At 39.5% G+C, this 12679-nt stretch overlaps 1 protein-coding gene across 1 annotated transcript in view; it reads left to right on the plus strand.

The window, feature by feature from the left end:
• The first annotated feature begins 639 nt into the window (after positions 1 to 639).
• Positions 640 to 12679, plus strand: part of LOC122539560 (complexin-1) — a 118331-nt gene continuing 106291 nt past the window's right edge. The window contains exon 1 of the mRNA XM_043674542.1: positions 640 to 747. Within this exon, the coding sequence (XP_043530477.1) occupies positions 717 to 747 (31 nt within the window). The 5' untranslated portion in view covers positions 640 to 716. The remainder of the gene's footprint in view (positions 748 to 12679) is intronic.

The following is a 12679-nucleotide window of genomic DNA, read 5'->3' on the forward strand; positions in this document are numbered from 1 at the left end:
AATGACCACATGAAATATCAACAACTGATTTAATTTCGAGTCAATTTCTCCTCAAATACCGCAATCTACTGTGATGCCTGAGTTGAGGGTTTGAGTGAGAAAAATCTCTGCTAGTAAGTTTTATTTAAGGCAAAGTTGCATTATTATTTAAAGGATTTACATTGTAAACAAAGTATAACAGTGATGTATGTAGACATTGCATTACATTTCTATTACTTCGTATGTTCTTACATTAATTCCGTGAACCTCTTGATTACCGTGAATACTTGATCAGCCAGCATACTCTTGGTCCTATATGGACTGGTTCATAAGAGGTTTGCTGTACTACCATAAAGTCAAAGAGTGGGACAAGACTGGAAGACCTCGAATGTCAAGGGACATAGAGGTTAGGATTAAGAATAAAAATGAACTTATGGCAGATATCAAGGGCCCAACTCTGTGAAAGCTCCAAGTTAAAACCTTCCTGTTGTATGTGACTCTCTCTTCCTTTAATCTAACTGCAACATAACATTTGTCGTGTTCTCAAATATTTCAGAACAGCTCCATCATTTGTGCTTCCAAATGTTTTCTAAAACTTTATTGGTTTTCAATATTGTTAAGTGTTTATATTAATGGTTTTGTTGTGATTTATTCAGGTTTCCAGGTTCTAAGGATCGTTCTGTGTAATGTGAATGTAACAGCGAAGTTGAAGGTATAGAAAACCATCGGTGAAGATCATGGACTTTGTTATGAAACAAGCTCTGGGAGGTAAGGCTGTCCACTGAGGAGTAATAGGGATCAGCTTGGGAACCGGCTGTTACCTATGCCTTTGCTAGAAATCCATGTAGAGCGGGGAAAGAAGGAGACCAACAGTAATGGAACTGGTCATGTGATTAGTCATTAACTGAGAAAGTGTCAATGAATGCAAGAGACTAAAAATGAAAGAAAAAGAACAAATTTGTTAAATAAAAGAGAAAAGATTTAATAAATTAGATTTAACAAAACATTAGCTTTATTAGCAATTTTATGACAAAGCAGTTGACATAAAAGTACTGTACAAAATTATTAAGAATAATTTTAAATATGAATAAATGAATAAAAAATTACAGGAATCAAGAGGGATTAAAAAAAGCACCAGAGTTGATTCCTTTCAAGTTTATTTGTTTGAGTTAGGCAATGCAAATCCATGAAGCCAAGTGACAGCCTGCTATTTTAATGAGTCGAAGGTGTGTAATGACTGAGAAGGGGGAATGCACTGTCTTCCTTTAGTCCCACTGCTCTAATGGACACAACATCAATTTTAAAAATATTTTACTGAACCCCCAATTTGGCCAATCATATGCTATCTCTTTGTTATGCTTAGAATGAACGGATATCAACCAGCTTTCTCCAATAAATGCAACATTATCAATTTATTATAAAATAAAACCCAGCTAACGATAATGTTGAAGATATGCAATTTGTAAAATGAAAATACAAATGTTTACCCAAACATGCACATGCAAATACGTACACTCATACTTGAGGTGAAGAGGAAGAAACATACTTCCCTTTTTAAAAAGAAAACAAAATGCTTTCAGGCCAAGGATAAGTGCACTTGAAGACAAAAAAGATAAGGCATTGTATTTTATGAAGTGTGTCAATCTCGCCGTTTTGTACATGGAATCAAGTCACTAATCATGCACTGCTGTTGATGGAGTCTTGGCAGACACACCTTGCTCAGGAAATACAAATTGAGAAGATATTTAAGTTGCTCTCTTTGAGAAGAACAATCAGATTTCAAGCTGAATTTACCACTAAGGTGCTTCAGAAACAGTTGATATTACTTGGGCAATTTGTCCTTAACACGCTTTCCTCCCCAACTAATTCCAAAACAAGCAATCAACCGTTGTTTAAACAGAACAATATAAAACCCAGTTGTAAAAGAGTCAGGTGTTTTTCCTGAAGTAAATTCAAGCAACCAAGATCAGTAATTATACTAGGTCACATGTAGACAGTACACACTGCTGCTACTGAGCTCCTTGGTGGAGTGACTGATCAAGCAGATTTCTTTATCCTGAATGGTATCAAACTTCTTGAGTGCTGTTGGAGCTGCATTCGTCTAGGCAAATGGGGAGTATTCCATCACATCCCTTTTGCCTTCTAGATGGTGAACAGGCTTTGGGAAGTTAAGAGGTGAGCTACTCAGTGCAGTATCCTAGCCTTTGACCTGCTGTTTTAATCATTGCCCTTATATGGTGAGTCCAGATCAATTTCTAGTCAATGGTATTCCCCATGATGTTGAAATTAGGAGATTAGTGATAGTAACACAATAGAATTTCAAGGAGCAATGGTCAGGTTGCAGATTTTATTGTAGATGATCATTGCCTGACATTTGAGTGGTATAATAATTACTTGCAACTTTTCAACCCAAGCCAGAATATTGTCGACTCCTTGTTGACATAGAGTCAAAGAGTCATACAGCACAGAAACAGAACCCTCACTCCAACTTGTCTTCATTGACCAGACATTCCAATCAGACCTAATCCCATTTGCCAGCATTTGGCTCATATTCCTCTACACTTTTTCTATTCCATATATGCCTTTTAAATATTATAACTGTGCTCACCTCCACCACTTCCTCTGTTAGCTCGTTCCATGCATGCACCATCCTCTCTATGAAAAGTTACCCCTCGAGTCCTTTGTAATTTTTCCCCTCTCACCTTAAATCTATGCCCTCTAGTTTTGGACTCCCCAACCGTGGGAAATAAATCTTGGCTATTTATCCTATCCATTCCCTTCAGGATTTTATAAACCTCTATAAGGTCATCCCTCAGCCTCTGATGCTCCAGGGAAAAAAGGCCACAGCCTGTTCAACCTCTCCCTATAATTCAAACTTTACAATCCCGGCAACATTCTTGTAAATCGTTTCTGCAAGCTCTAGATTTAACAATATCCTTCCTATATCAAGGAGACCAGAACTGAATGCAGTATTCTAAAAGTGGCCTCTCCAATATCCTGTATAGCTACAACATGACCTCCCAACTCCAATGCTCAATGCACTGACCCAATGAAGGCAAACGCGCCAAATGCCTTTTTCACTACTCTGTCTACCTGCGACCCCACTTTCAAGGAACTGTGCAGCTGCACCCCTAGGTCTTTTTGTTTGGTAACACTCCCCAGGACCCTACCATTAACTATATAAGACCTGCCTGATTTGTCTTTCCAAAATGCAGCACCTCAGATTTATCTAAATTAAACTCCATCTGCCATTTCTCAGCCATTGGCCCGTCTGATCAAGGTTCCATTGTACCCTGAGATCACCCTCTTCGCTGTCCACAGCACCACCGATTTTTGTGTCATTTGCAAACTTACTAACCATATTCCCCTATATTCACACTCAAATCATTTGATATTAATGAAAAACATGCATTGTAATTGTAGTAAATGGGATAGTGAGAGTGATATGAATATGTGAGTATTAAGCCATATAACATCAGTGTTTTTATTCATTCGCAGGATGTGGGTATTTATTGTAAGTTTAGGGTCAACCACCTTGCTGCGGATCTGGAGTCACATGTCGGCAGTTTCCCTCCCTAAAGGACATTAGTGAACCAGATGACAATTGACAATGGTTCTTATTAGACTCTTAATTCCAAATTTTTATTGAATTCAAATTCCAACATCTGCTGTGGGAGGATTCAAACCCAGGTCCCCAGAACCATTAACTGGATCTCTGGATTAACAGTCCAGCAATAATACCACTAGGTCATCGCCTTCCCATTTTTTGTAACAAATGTTGTATTGTGAGTAATACGGTGTGCGTGTATTGAGGGGGTGTGATAAGAGCAGTGAGGAATGTTCTATGTATGATACTCTGATTTGAGTAACAAGGGGTTAATTGTACCAAAGCATTGCTAGTTCTGCTCCCAATTGAAATCATAGTCTTTATCACTATGAGTATGGTCTACAAATCACAGAGAGAGCTGCCCCCTCTAGTGCAGTGTTAAAGGCAGTTTATTCCCTTTTCTCTGAGTCTTTTGAAGTATTTTTCTGATAGTAGAAAATTGAAGGAAATCCTATGAATTTACAGAACTTATTTGTCTGTGTTTACAAAGATTTTGATGATTCATCCCCATCCCATTCTCAGTAAAAATCTCAGCATAAACCCATTTACTGTTTCCAAACTGCAGCGAGCTGTGTTCTAACTGTCTGATAAATTCCCCTGCAGTCATTAAACTATCATCAACAGTCAAGGTCATTCAGCTTTGTCTCTTATGCTTCCAGTTCATTCTAAACTGCATCTGCAGCATCAGCCAATCTATATCCAAAGATCTAGCAAGCTGGTGATTGATGCTTTATTTTCAAGAGACAAAAATCTTGGTGCAATCCTTATGGGATAACCTTCCACACTGCATGTCTTCTGCTCTCTTGTTGATGACTATCTTTCTGTAACTCTGCCATATAGGTTTCAATTCTTCCTGCTGCAGCACTAATCCCTGACCCCGAATGGACTGCATAGCCTTCTCCAGTCCTAACCCTTGACCCTAAGCAGGCTCCTGGACCTCCGATTATACTCTGGCTCTGACCATTGATCCTGATTGACAAGTCACACATGAGAATATAATCAGTGCGATGGTGTTTTTTGTGTATCTTTCGTGCCTGAGCAGACTGTGAAGACAAGGGACAATTTGGGATTTTGAGAAATTTGTTTTTTCCGGATCCATCAAACCAAATTTATCTGGAATATATTGGGGGAAACAGTATAAATGCAACTTTGCTCGTAAATTGTGATGAAATAGTTAAATGGTGCAGCAGGGAGTGATAAATCTGTTAATAAATAAAACTTATTTTATGTTTCTCAGCTCCCCCTTCAGTAGAGTCATAGAGAGTCATAGAGATGTACAGCAGGGAAACAGACCCTTTGGTCCAACTTGTCCATGCTTACCAGATATCCTAAATTAATCTAGTCCCATTTGCCAGCATTTGGCCCATATCCCTCTAAACCTTTCCTATTCATTTACCTATCTAGATGCCTGTTAAGTGTTGTAATTGTACCAGCCTCCACCACTTCCTGTGGCAGCTTATTCCATACACACACCACCCTCTGCATGAAAAAGTTGCCCCTTAGGTCTCTTTTATCTCTTTCCCCTCTCATCTTAAACCTATGTCCTCTTGTTTTGGACTCCTCCACCCTAGGGAAAAGACCTTGTCTGTTTATATGATTTGGAGATGCTGGTGTTGGACTGGGGTGTACAAAGTTAAAAATCACACAACACCGGGTTATAGTCCAACAGGTTTAATTGGAAGTACACTAGCTTTCGGAGCGTCGCTCCTTCATCAGGTGATAGTGGAGGGCTCAATCCTAACACAGAATTTATAGCTATAACCTGGTGTTGTGTGATTTTTAACTTTGAGGAGAAAGTGAGGTCTGCAGATGCTGGAGATCAGAGATGGAAATGTGTTGCTGGAAAAGCACAGCAGGTCAGGCAGCATCTAGGGAACAGGAGAATCGACGTTTCGGGCATTAGCCCTTCTTCCTGAAGAAGGGCTAATGCCCGAAACGTCGATTCTCCTGTTCCCTAGATGCTGCCTGATTTTTAACTTTGTCTGTTTACTCTATCCATGCCCCTTATGATTTTATAAACCTCTATAAGGTCACCCCTAATTCTGAAATGCTCCAGGGAAAACAGCCCTAGTCTAGTCAGCCTCTCCCTATAGCTCAAACCTTTCAACCCTGGCAACATCCTGGTAAATCTTTTCTAAACCAGTAATTTAGTACTTGCATATAATAAGAAAGAGAAGAGCGTGATGGACTGAACTGTAAACAAATCATTTCCTTCTTAAGAAATCTTCAGCATAACTTTGATAATAGCTTTCTTGAAATCTAAATTGCTACTCAAAACACTATTTTTTTCAATTTAAGATATACAGATGGACAATGCAGAGCATTATTAGATGAAAACTCAATTGGGCCTAAATTCAATTTCACCAAAAGCAGACATGTGTATTGTGATGCATGATTACCCAACACCATTCAGTGTGTTGTAAGCAATGTATCAACTTCTTGCAGGAGAAAGTGAGGACTGCAGATGCTGGAGATCAGAGCTGAAAATGTGTTGCTGGAAAAGCACAGCAGGTCAGGCAGCATCCAAGGAACAGGGGAATCGACGTTTCGGGCATAAGCCCGAAGAAGGGGCTTCCTGAAGAAGGGCTTATGCCCGAAACGTCGATTCTCCTGTTCCTTGGATGCTGCCTGACCTGCTGTGCTTTTCCAGCAACACATTTTCAGCTATCAACTTCTTACAGCCAATGCTAACCAGGTTGGTAAATGGCTGGATATCTCAGCTAGGGGTCCAGAATCATGAGCAATTAACAGGAGTTAAAACTAATTTGCACTGAAATAGAAAGTGTGTGACATCTGGAAGAGCTGCTGGAAGATGTTCTGCCATTGTTTCTGACTTATGTTGTAGTGAGTATTAGGGGGCTCCTCCAGAGCAGAGGCATTGTTTCAGTAAGCCAGTGGTCTCTTCTGGCTTTTGTGGTCTCTATGCTGGGAATGTGCAACACAGAAAGTGAATGGGTCTGGAGACTAATAAAGATAAATAAGGAAATTCTGGATTCATTGAACAGATATTCTGCATCTGTCTTCATAATAGAGGAGATAAATTATGTGCCAGAAATAAATATGATTCAGCAGATGGAAGAGAAGGATGAACTAAACACAATTGTAATCACCAGGGAAAGGATATGGAGAAAATGATTAGAACTGAAAGATGATAAGTACCAAAGTCCTGTTGGAATTCATCCTAAGGCCTTAAAATAAGTGGCTACTGAGATAGTAGATATGTTGGCTTTCCCTAGAATGTGGAAATGGTCCTATCAGATTGGGAAATAGTGAATGTGACTTCTCTGTTCAAGAAAGGAGAGGGATTGAAAGCAGCAATCCAAGATCGGATCGCTTAAAACCTGTCGTAGGGAAAACGCTGGGACCTATCATTTAGGAGGTTCGAGTGAAAATCTCAACAGGCAAATTCAACATGGTTTTGTAAAAGGAGAATCATGTCTGACAAATTGATTGGAGTTATTTGAGAAAGTAACAAACAACGTGGATAAAGGACCACTTGTTGATGTGGTGTATTTAGATTTTCAGAAGGTAGTCGACAATGTGCCACATCAAAGATTGCTTTGCAGAAAAAAAAGAACTCATGGTTTAAGGGATAACATATTAACATGGGTAAAAGCTTTGTTAATTAACATGAAACAAAGTGGAAACATTGATGGATCTTTTTTTGATTACCAAGATGTGACAAGTGGAGTGTGACAGGGATCTGTGCCAGGGTCACAATTATTTATATCTCTCTTAATGGCTTGGCTGAAGGGAGCGAATGTATGGCATTTAAAATTGCTGATGACACAAAGATGGATAGGAAGGTACGTTGGGAAAAGGAATGATGAGTTTGTAAATATAAAATTATGATCAGTGAATGAGCAAAAAAGTGGAAAATGGAATATTATATGGGTAAACACGAACTTGGCAGGAAAAATGAAAAAGTAGCATATTATTTGAATAGAGAGAGTTTGCAAAATTCTGAGCTGCAAGTGATTTGGGTGTTGTGGTACATAAGTCATATAGCATGGAAACAGACCTTTTCATCCAACCAGTCCATGCCGAACATAATCCCAAACTATACTCGTCCCAGCTGGCTGTGCTTGGCCCATACCCCTCCAAACATTTCCTAATCATATACTAATCTAAGGGCCTTTAAACATTCCAACCATACTTGCATCCAAAATCACAAAACGTTAGTATAGGTAGAACATAAAGAAATGGAATGTAGCATTGTCATATATTGCAAGGGAAAGGGATTACAAATAAAATGATGTTTTGCTGCAGTTGTACAGGATCTTAGTGACATCATAGTGAAATGTTTTTGTTTTGTTTTTGTCTCCTTATTTAAGAAAGGACACAAATGGATTAGAAAATATTCAGAGAAGTTTCACTCAACCGGTTCCTGAGATGGAGCAATTTTCTTATGAAATGAATGTTTATTGTCACTTGATATTTAACAAATAAATACAGTGAGAAGTGTAACATATTGCCATGCTCTGGTGACATTTTGTGTTACAGGAAATATTATGGTGTAATGAGAATATAACTAAAAACAAGAATACTTCCACCCTTGGTGTACTCTGCTCAACATTGGGGGAGTGGGGGTGGTCTCCACAAGGGGCTCCAGTCCCACCAACACTCCCGCATCTTGGTCCATTCCAGAAGTCCCACACCATGCCCACCAATGCCCCCACATCACAGTCCATTCCAGGAGTCCTGCTCCAGGCTCACCACTCCACTGCCAGCTGCACCACACTCCCGCCAATGCAACTGCTGCTCCCTTCGATCCACCAGGAGTACTGCATTGCTGCAGCTGAAGCCCAACATCCTGATTCTGACGCTAACCACAGAGGCTGCCCTACTGCCACCATCACCTCGAGGCCCACCAATGTCGGAGTTGCCAAGCTCTGACAGCATTTCTTGTCTATGGGTTCACACTTGCCACGTCAGGAGTTCTCTAAGGGCTCACTCTCTTCTGTGCTGAGCTCGCTCTCCCTGAAAGAAAAGAAATAAAGGAAGAAAGCAAACAGAAGTGTTCAGGCCTGTGGCCAGAATCTCAGATGCAGTGCTGTTACGCTATTACCCTGTCACCATGAAGAGGTGGATATGCCTGGCCTTCAGCCATTGGAGTTTAAAAAAGTAAACGGCCAGCTGAAAAGATGTTTTCTCCTTATAGGAGAGAGTTGAACTTGGGAACTCAGTTTGAAAATAGCAGATTTAAGATAGAAATAAAAATATTTTTTTTGTCTCAGATGGTCATGAGTCTGAAATTCGAGAGTAATGATTTGGAGGTGCTGATGTTAGGCTAGAGTGGACAAAGTTTAAAATCACACAACACCAGGTTATAGTCCAGCAGGTTTATTTGGAAGCTAAACCTCTTGGGACTATAACCTGGTGTATGATTTTTAATTTAGAGCAATGAAGGCAGGGTTATTGAGTATTTTTAAGGCAGAGTAGATAGATTCTTGACTAATAAGGGAGTTAAATGGGATGGATCAGAATGTGGAGTTGAGGCTATAATCAGATCGTAATCATCCTTTGGTTAGTTATAATAGTTCAAATGTAATTGATGCAGAGGAGTGGTGCAGAATGCAAGTATCATGATTACTGTCAGGATAAGCAGGCATGGACCTGTATGACTCTCAAAAGTTGGATGTGGGAAGAATAGATTCATTTTCGGTTCTGATGTAGAGCTCAGTTGTAGCACCCACAAAGACAGTTCACAGCACACAGTGGTACCATGCACTCTGGGTGACTGCAATTGTAATTAAACTGCAGACTTACAACATCTCTGTCTCCTGGCATGAGTAGAAAATGTCAATAACTTTCTTTATACAACAGTGAACAAAATCACTGTGAGATGCTTTACATATCTACAGCACCAACCTGGAAGGAGCTAAGCATACAATCATTTATCACAACAGTGATCTTGACAGCCACTGGCAATGTGATCCTGGCCCTGTGCTGAGATTGTACTTGTGTTTGCAGGAGGTGGCAGGACGCATCCTGATTTCAGACTCCTCACACATTGGCAACATTTAATGGAGCTGATGGCGGTCTTGCCTGTCAGTTGGAAAGGCCATGTTGCTTCTTTTTGGGAAGGTCTATCAAATTAAGGTGTCTATGAAATCAACAGTGGCAGGCCTTTCTCAAGATCAAGGACCCTGGGGTTAAAATCCCCACCTCCTGGGAAGTGAGGGCAACTCTCAGTCGGATTCCTCAATCACTGAATACCTTTGAATATGGGAGCCTCCCCTCCAACACCCCAGGAACCTACAGGCAATACTTACTTTTCTAGGTGTCCACATGGCCCCTCTGTACTGGCTTTATACCTTCAGCAGATGGTATAAGGCCCTTAAACAGGTATCATTTGCATACTTAATGAACTCAATTGCTGGTGGGGTAGAAAGACTGTCCACAAACCTGGTCACCATCGATTTATCCAGCAATCGAGGAAGGCAGTGGACACTTCACACAACACCCACTCCCCTGATTAAAGAGCCCTCTAGTCACCATGAGAGAGGGTACTAAATTCCAACCTGTGTCCCTCTCTGAGGTTCACGTGGATACAACCTCCAATTGGCTCATCTGCTCCTCCTCTGCTCCCTTTCAGTATTTGACCCTGTTCTATATGATCTTTCATTTTCCCCGAGTCAGTCATGGAGTCATAGAGGCATACATCATGGAAACAGTCCATGCCGACCATGTTCCCAAACTAAACTAGTCCCACTTTCCTGCACTTGGCACATATCCCTCCAAACCCTTCCTTCTCATGTACCAAATGTCTACTAAACTTTGTAACTGTACCCGCATCACCACTTCCTCTGGAAGTTAATTCCACACACAAACCACTCTCTGTGTAAAGAAAGTTGCCTCTCATATCCTTTTTAAATCTTTCTCCTCTCATCTTAAAAATATGCTCCTCTAGTTTTGAACTTCCTCACCCTAGGGAAAAAAACCCTTGCCATTCACCTTATCTATGCCACTCATTATTTTATAAATCTCTATAAGGTCACCCCGGAACCTCCTATGATCCACTGTAAAAAGTCCCAGCCTTTTACAGTCTTTTTTTTCAATCTCAAATCTTCCATTCCTGGTAACATTCTGATAAATCTTTTTTGAAATATCTCCAGTTTAATAATATCCTTCCTATAACAGGACAACCAAAACTGCACTCGAGAAGAGGCCACCCCAAAGTATTCCTGGAAGACTATCTGTAAATGCTAACATGCATTGGAGTGACTGATATATGAAGTTCTGTAGTCTGAGAAAAATCTTTCAACACCTGCCACACCATTTATTTTGAACTTTGCAACTTGACACAGCTATTGAAAGGATTTGTGGAATTGGAGCAACTGCCAGAAGAAAAATCAAATGACAATTAACCGATAATTTTTTTTCTTATTCATGGAAGGATGAAAGTGTTGCTGGGCTGGACTAACACTTATTGTCCATATTTTGTTGTCCTTGAGAAGGTGGTGGTGAGCTGCCTTCTTGAACCATTGCAGTCCATTTGATGTAGGCTGATCTCGAATGTTGTTAGGGAAGGAATTCCAGGATTAATTGAACTATAGAGGATACAAAAAATCCCAGGAAGAATTGTAAATGAGAAAATGGGAGATGGGGGGAACTCAAGAAAATTGCAATCACCAGTAAAGTGGTACTGAACAAATTGTTGGAACTGCAAGCTGAGAAGACCCCAGGTTCTGATAGATGTCATCTTAAAAGAGAGTGGCTAGGAAGATAGTTAATGCTTCAAAGAAGAGTCATTCTGAACTCGAAATTTAACTCTGTTTATTGTTCAACAAACGCTGTTGGACCTGCTGTATTTCTTCAGCCCTTTCTGTTTACTTCAGATTTTGCTTTTAATTAAGATAGTTACTGTGTTGGTTTTAATTTTCCAAAATTCCCCAGATTCAGTGAAGATTCCATTTGATTGAAAAATCACAGTTTTAATTCCTTTGTTTGAAAGGGAGGAATACAGAAGAAGGAACCTACAGGCTAGTTAACATCTATCATTGGAAAAATGTTAGAAGCCATTATTAAAGACATTATAACAGGGGATTTGGAAAAATTCAAGGTAATTAGGAAAATTTAATATGGTTTTGTGAAAGGAAAATCATGTTTAATCAGCTGTTCTGTGTATTTCAACAACGTAACCTGCTGTGGATAAAGGAGAACCAATGGATGTAAAATAATTAGATTTCAAGAAGGCATTTAATAAGATGCTACATCAAAGATGATTGCAGAAAATAAAATCTCGTGATGTAGCAAGTAACATCTTGCCATGGATAGAAAATTGGCGAATTAACAGGACCACAGTGAGTAGCCATAAATGGATCATTTTCAGATTGGTAAGTTTACTGTGTGGTTTGCCTCAAAGATCAGTGTTGGGGTTCAACTGTTTACAATTTATATAAATGACTTGGATGAAATGATAGAAGTTGTGGTTGCTAATTTTGTCGATGGCAAAGATGGATCAGAAAGCAGGTTGTGAAGAAGGCCAAGAAAGGCAGCAAAAGAATACAGATAGATTCAGTGAGTGGGCAAAGATGTGACAAAAAGAGTGTAATGTGGGAAAATAGGAAATTGTCCATTTTAGCATGAAGAATAAAAAAGAAGTATAAGAGCTAATTGGTGAGAGATCGTGGGGCTGTAAGATACAAATGGATTTGAATTATGAATTGAATGATTTATTGTCCCTTGGTATTTAATAAATAATTACAGTGAAAAGTGCACTATGTCCTAGTGTATGAATTGTGAAAGATTACTATGCAGTTTGTTATGATCCCAGCTGATGTTAATACTGGATAAGTTGTATCCTAGAATGTTAGATCTTAACTTTGTTTTTGTTTATGGTAGGGATGAGGCACTGAATACATTTACAAGAGACTATACTTTTAACACAAGAAATGTTTATTAAACAAAAAAGTCTACATTATATTAAACTAGACAAAATAAACACCGGAAAGATATAATTACAAACATCAGAACCAGATTCAAATATAAACTATATTCCTTCTATCCCAGCAATATCCTCAGAGACATCCAAACCTTAATGAAGAATTATTATTCCCCACGGCTCATTATTCAGACTCAGGCTGGTAC

This window comes from Chiloscyllium plagiosum, chromosome 32 (assembly GCF_004010195.1).
Source record: "Chiloscyllium plagiosum isolate BGI_BamShark_2017 chromosome 32, ASM401019v2, whole genome shotgun sequence".
Classification (NCBI taxonomy): domain Eukaryota; kingdom Metazoa; phylum Chordata; class Chondrichthyes; order Orectolobiformes; family Hemiscylliidae; genus Chiloscyllium; species Chiloscyllium plagiosum.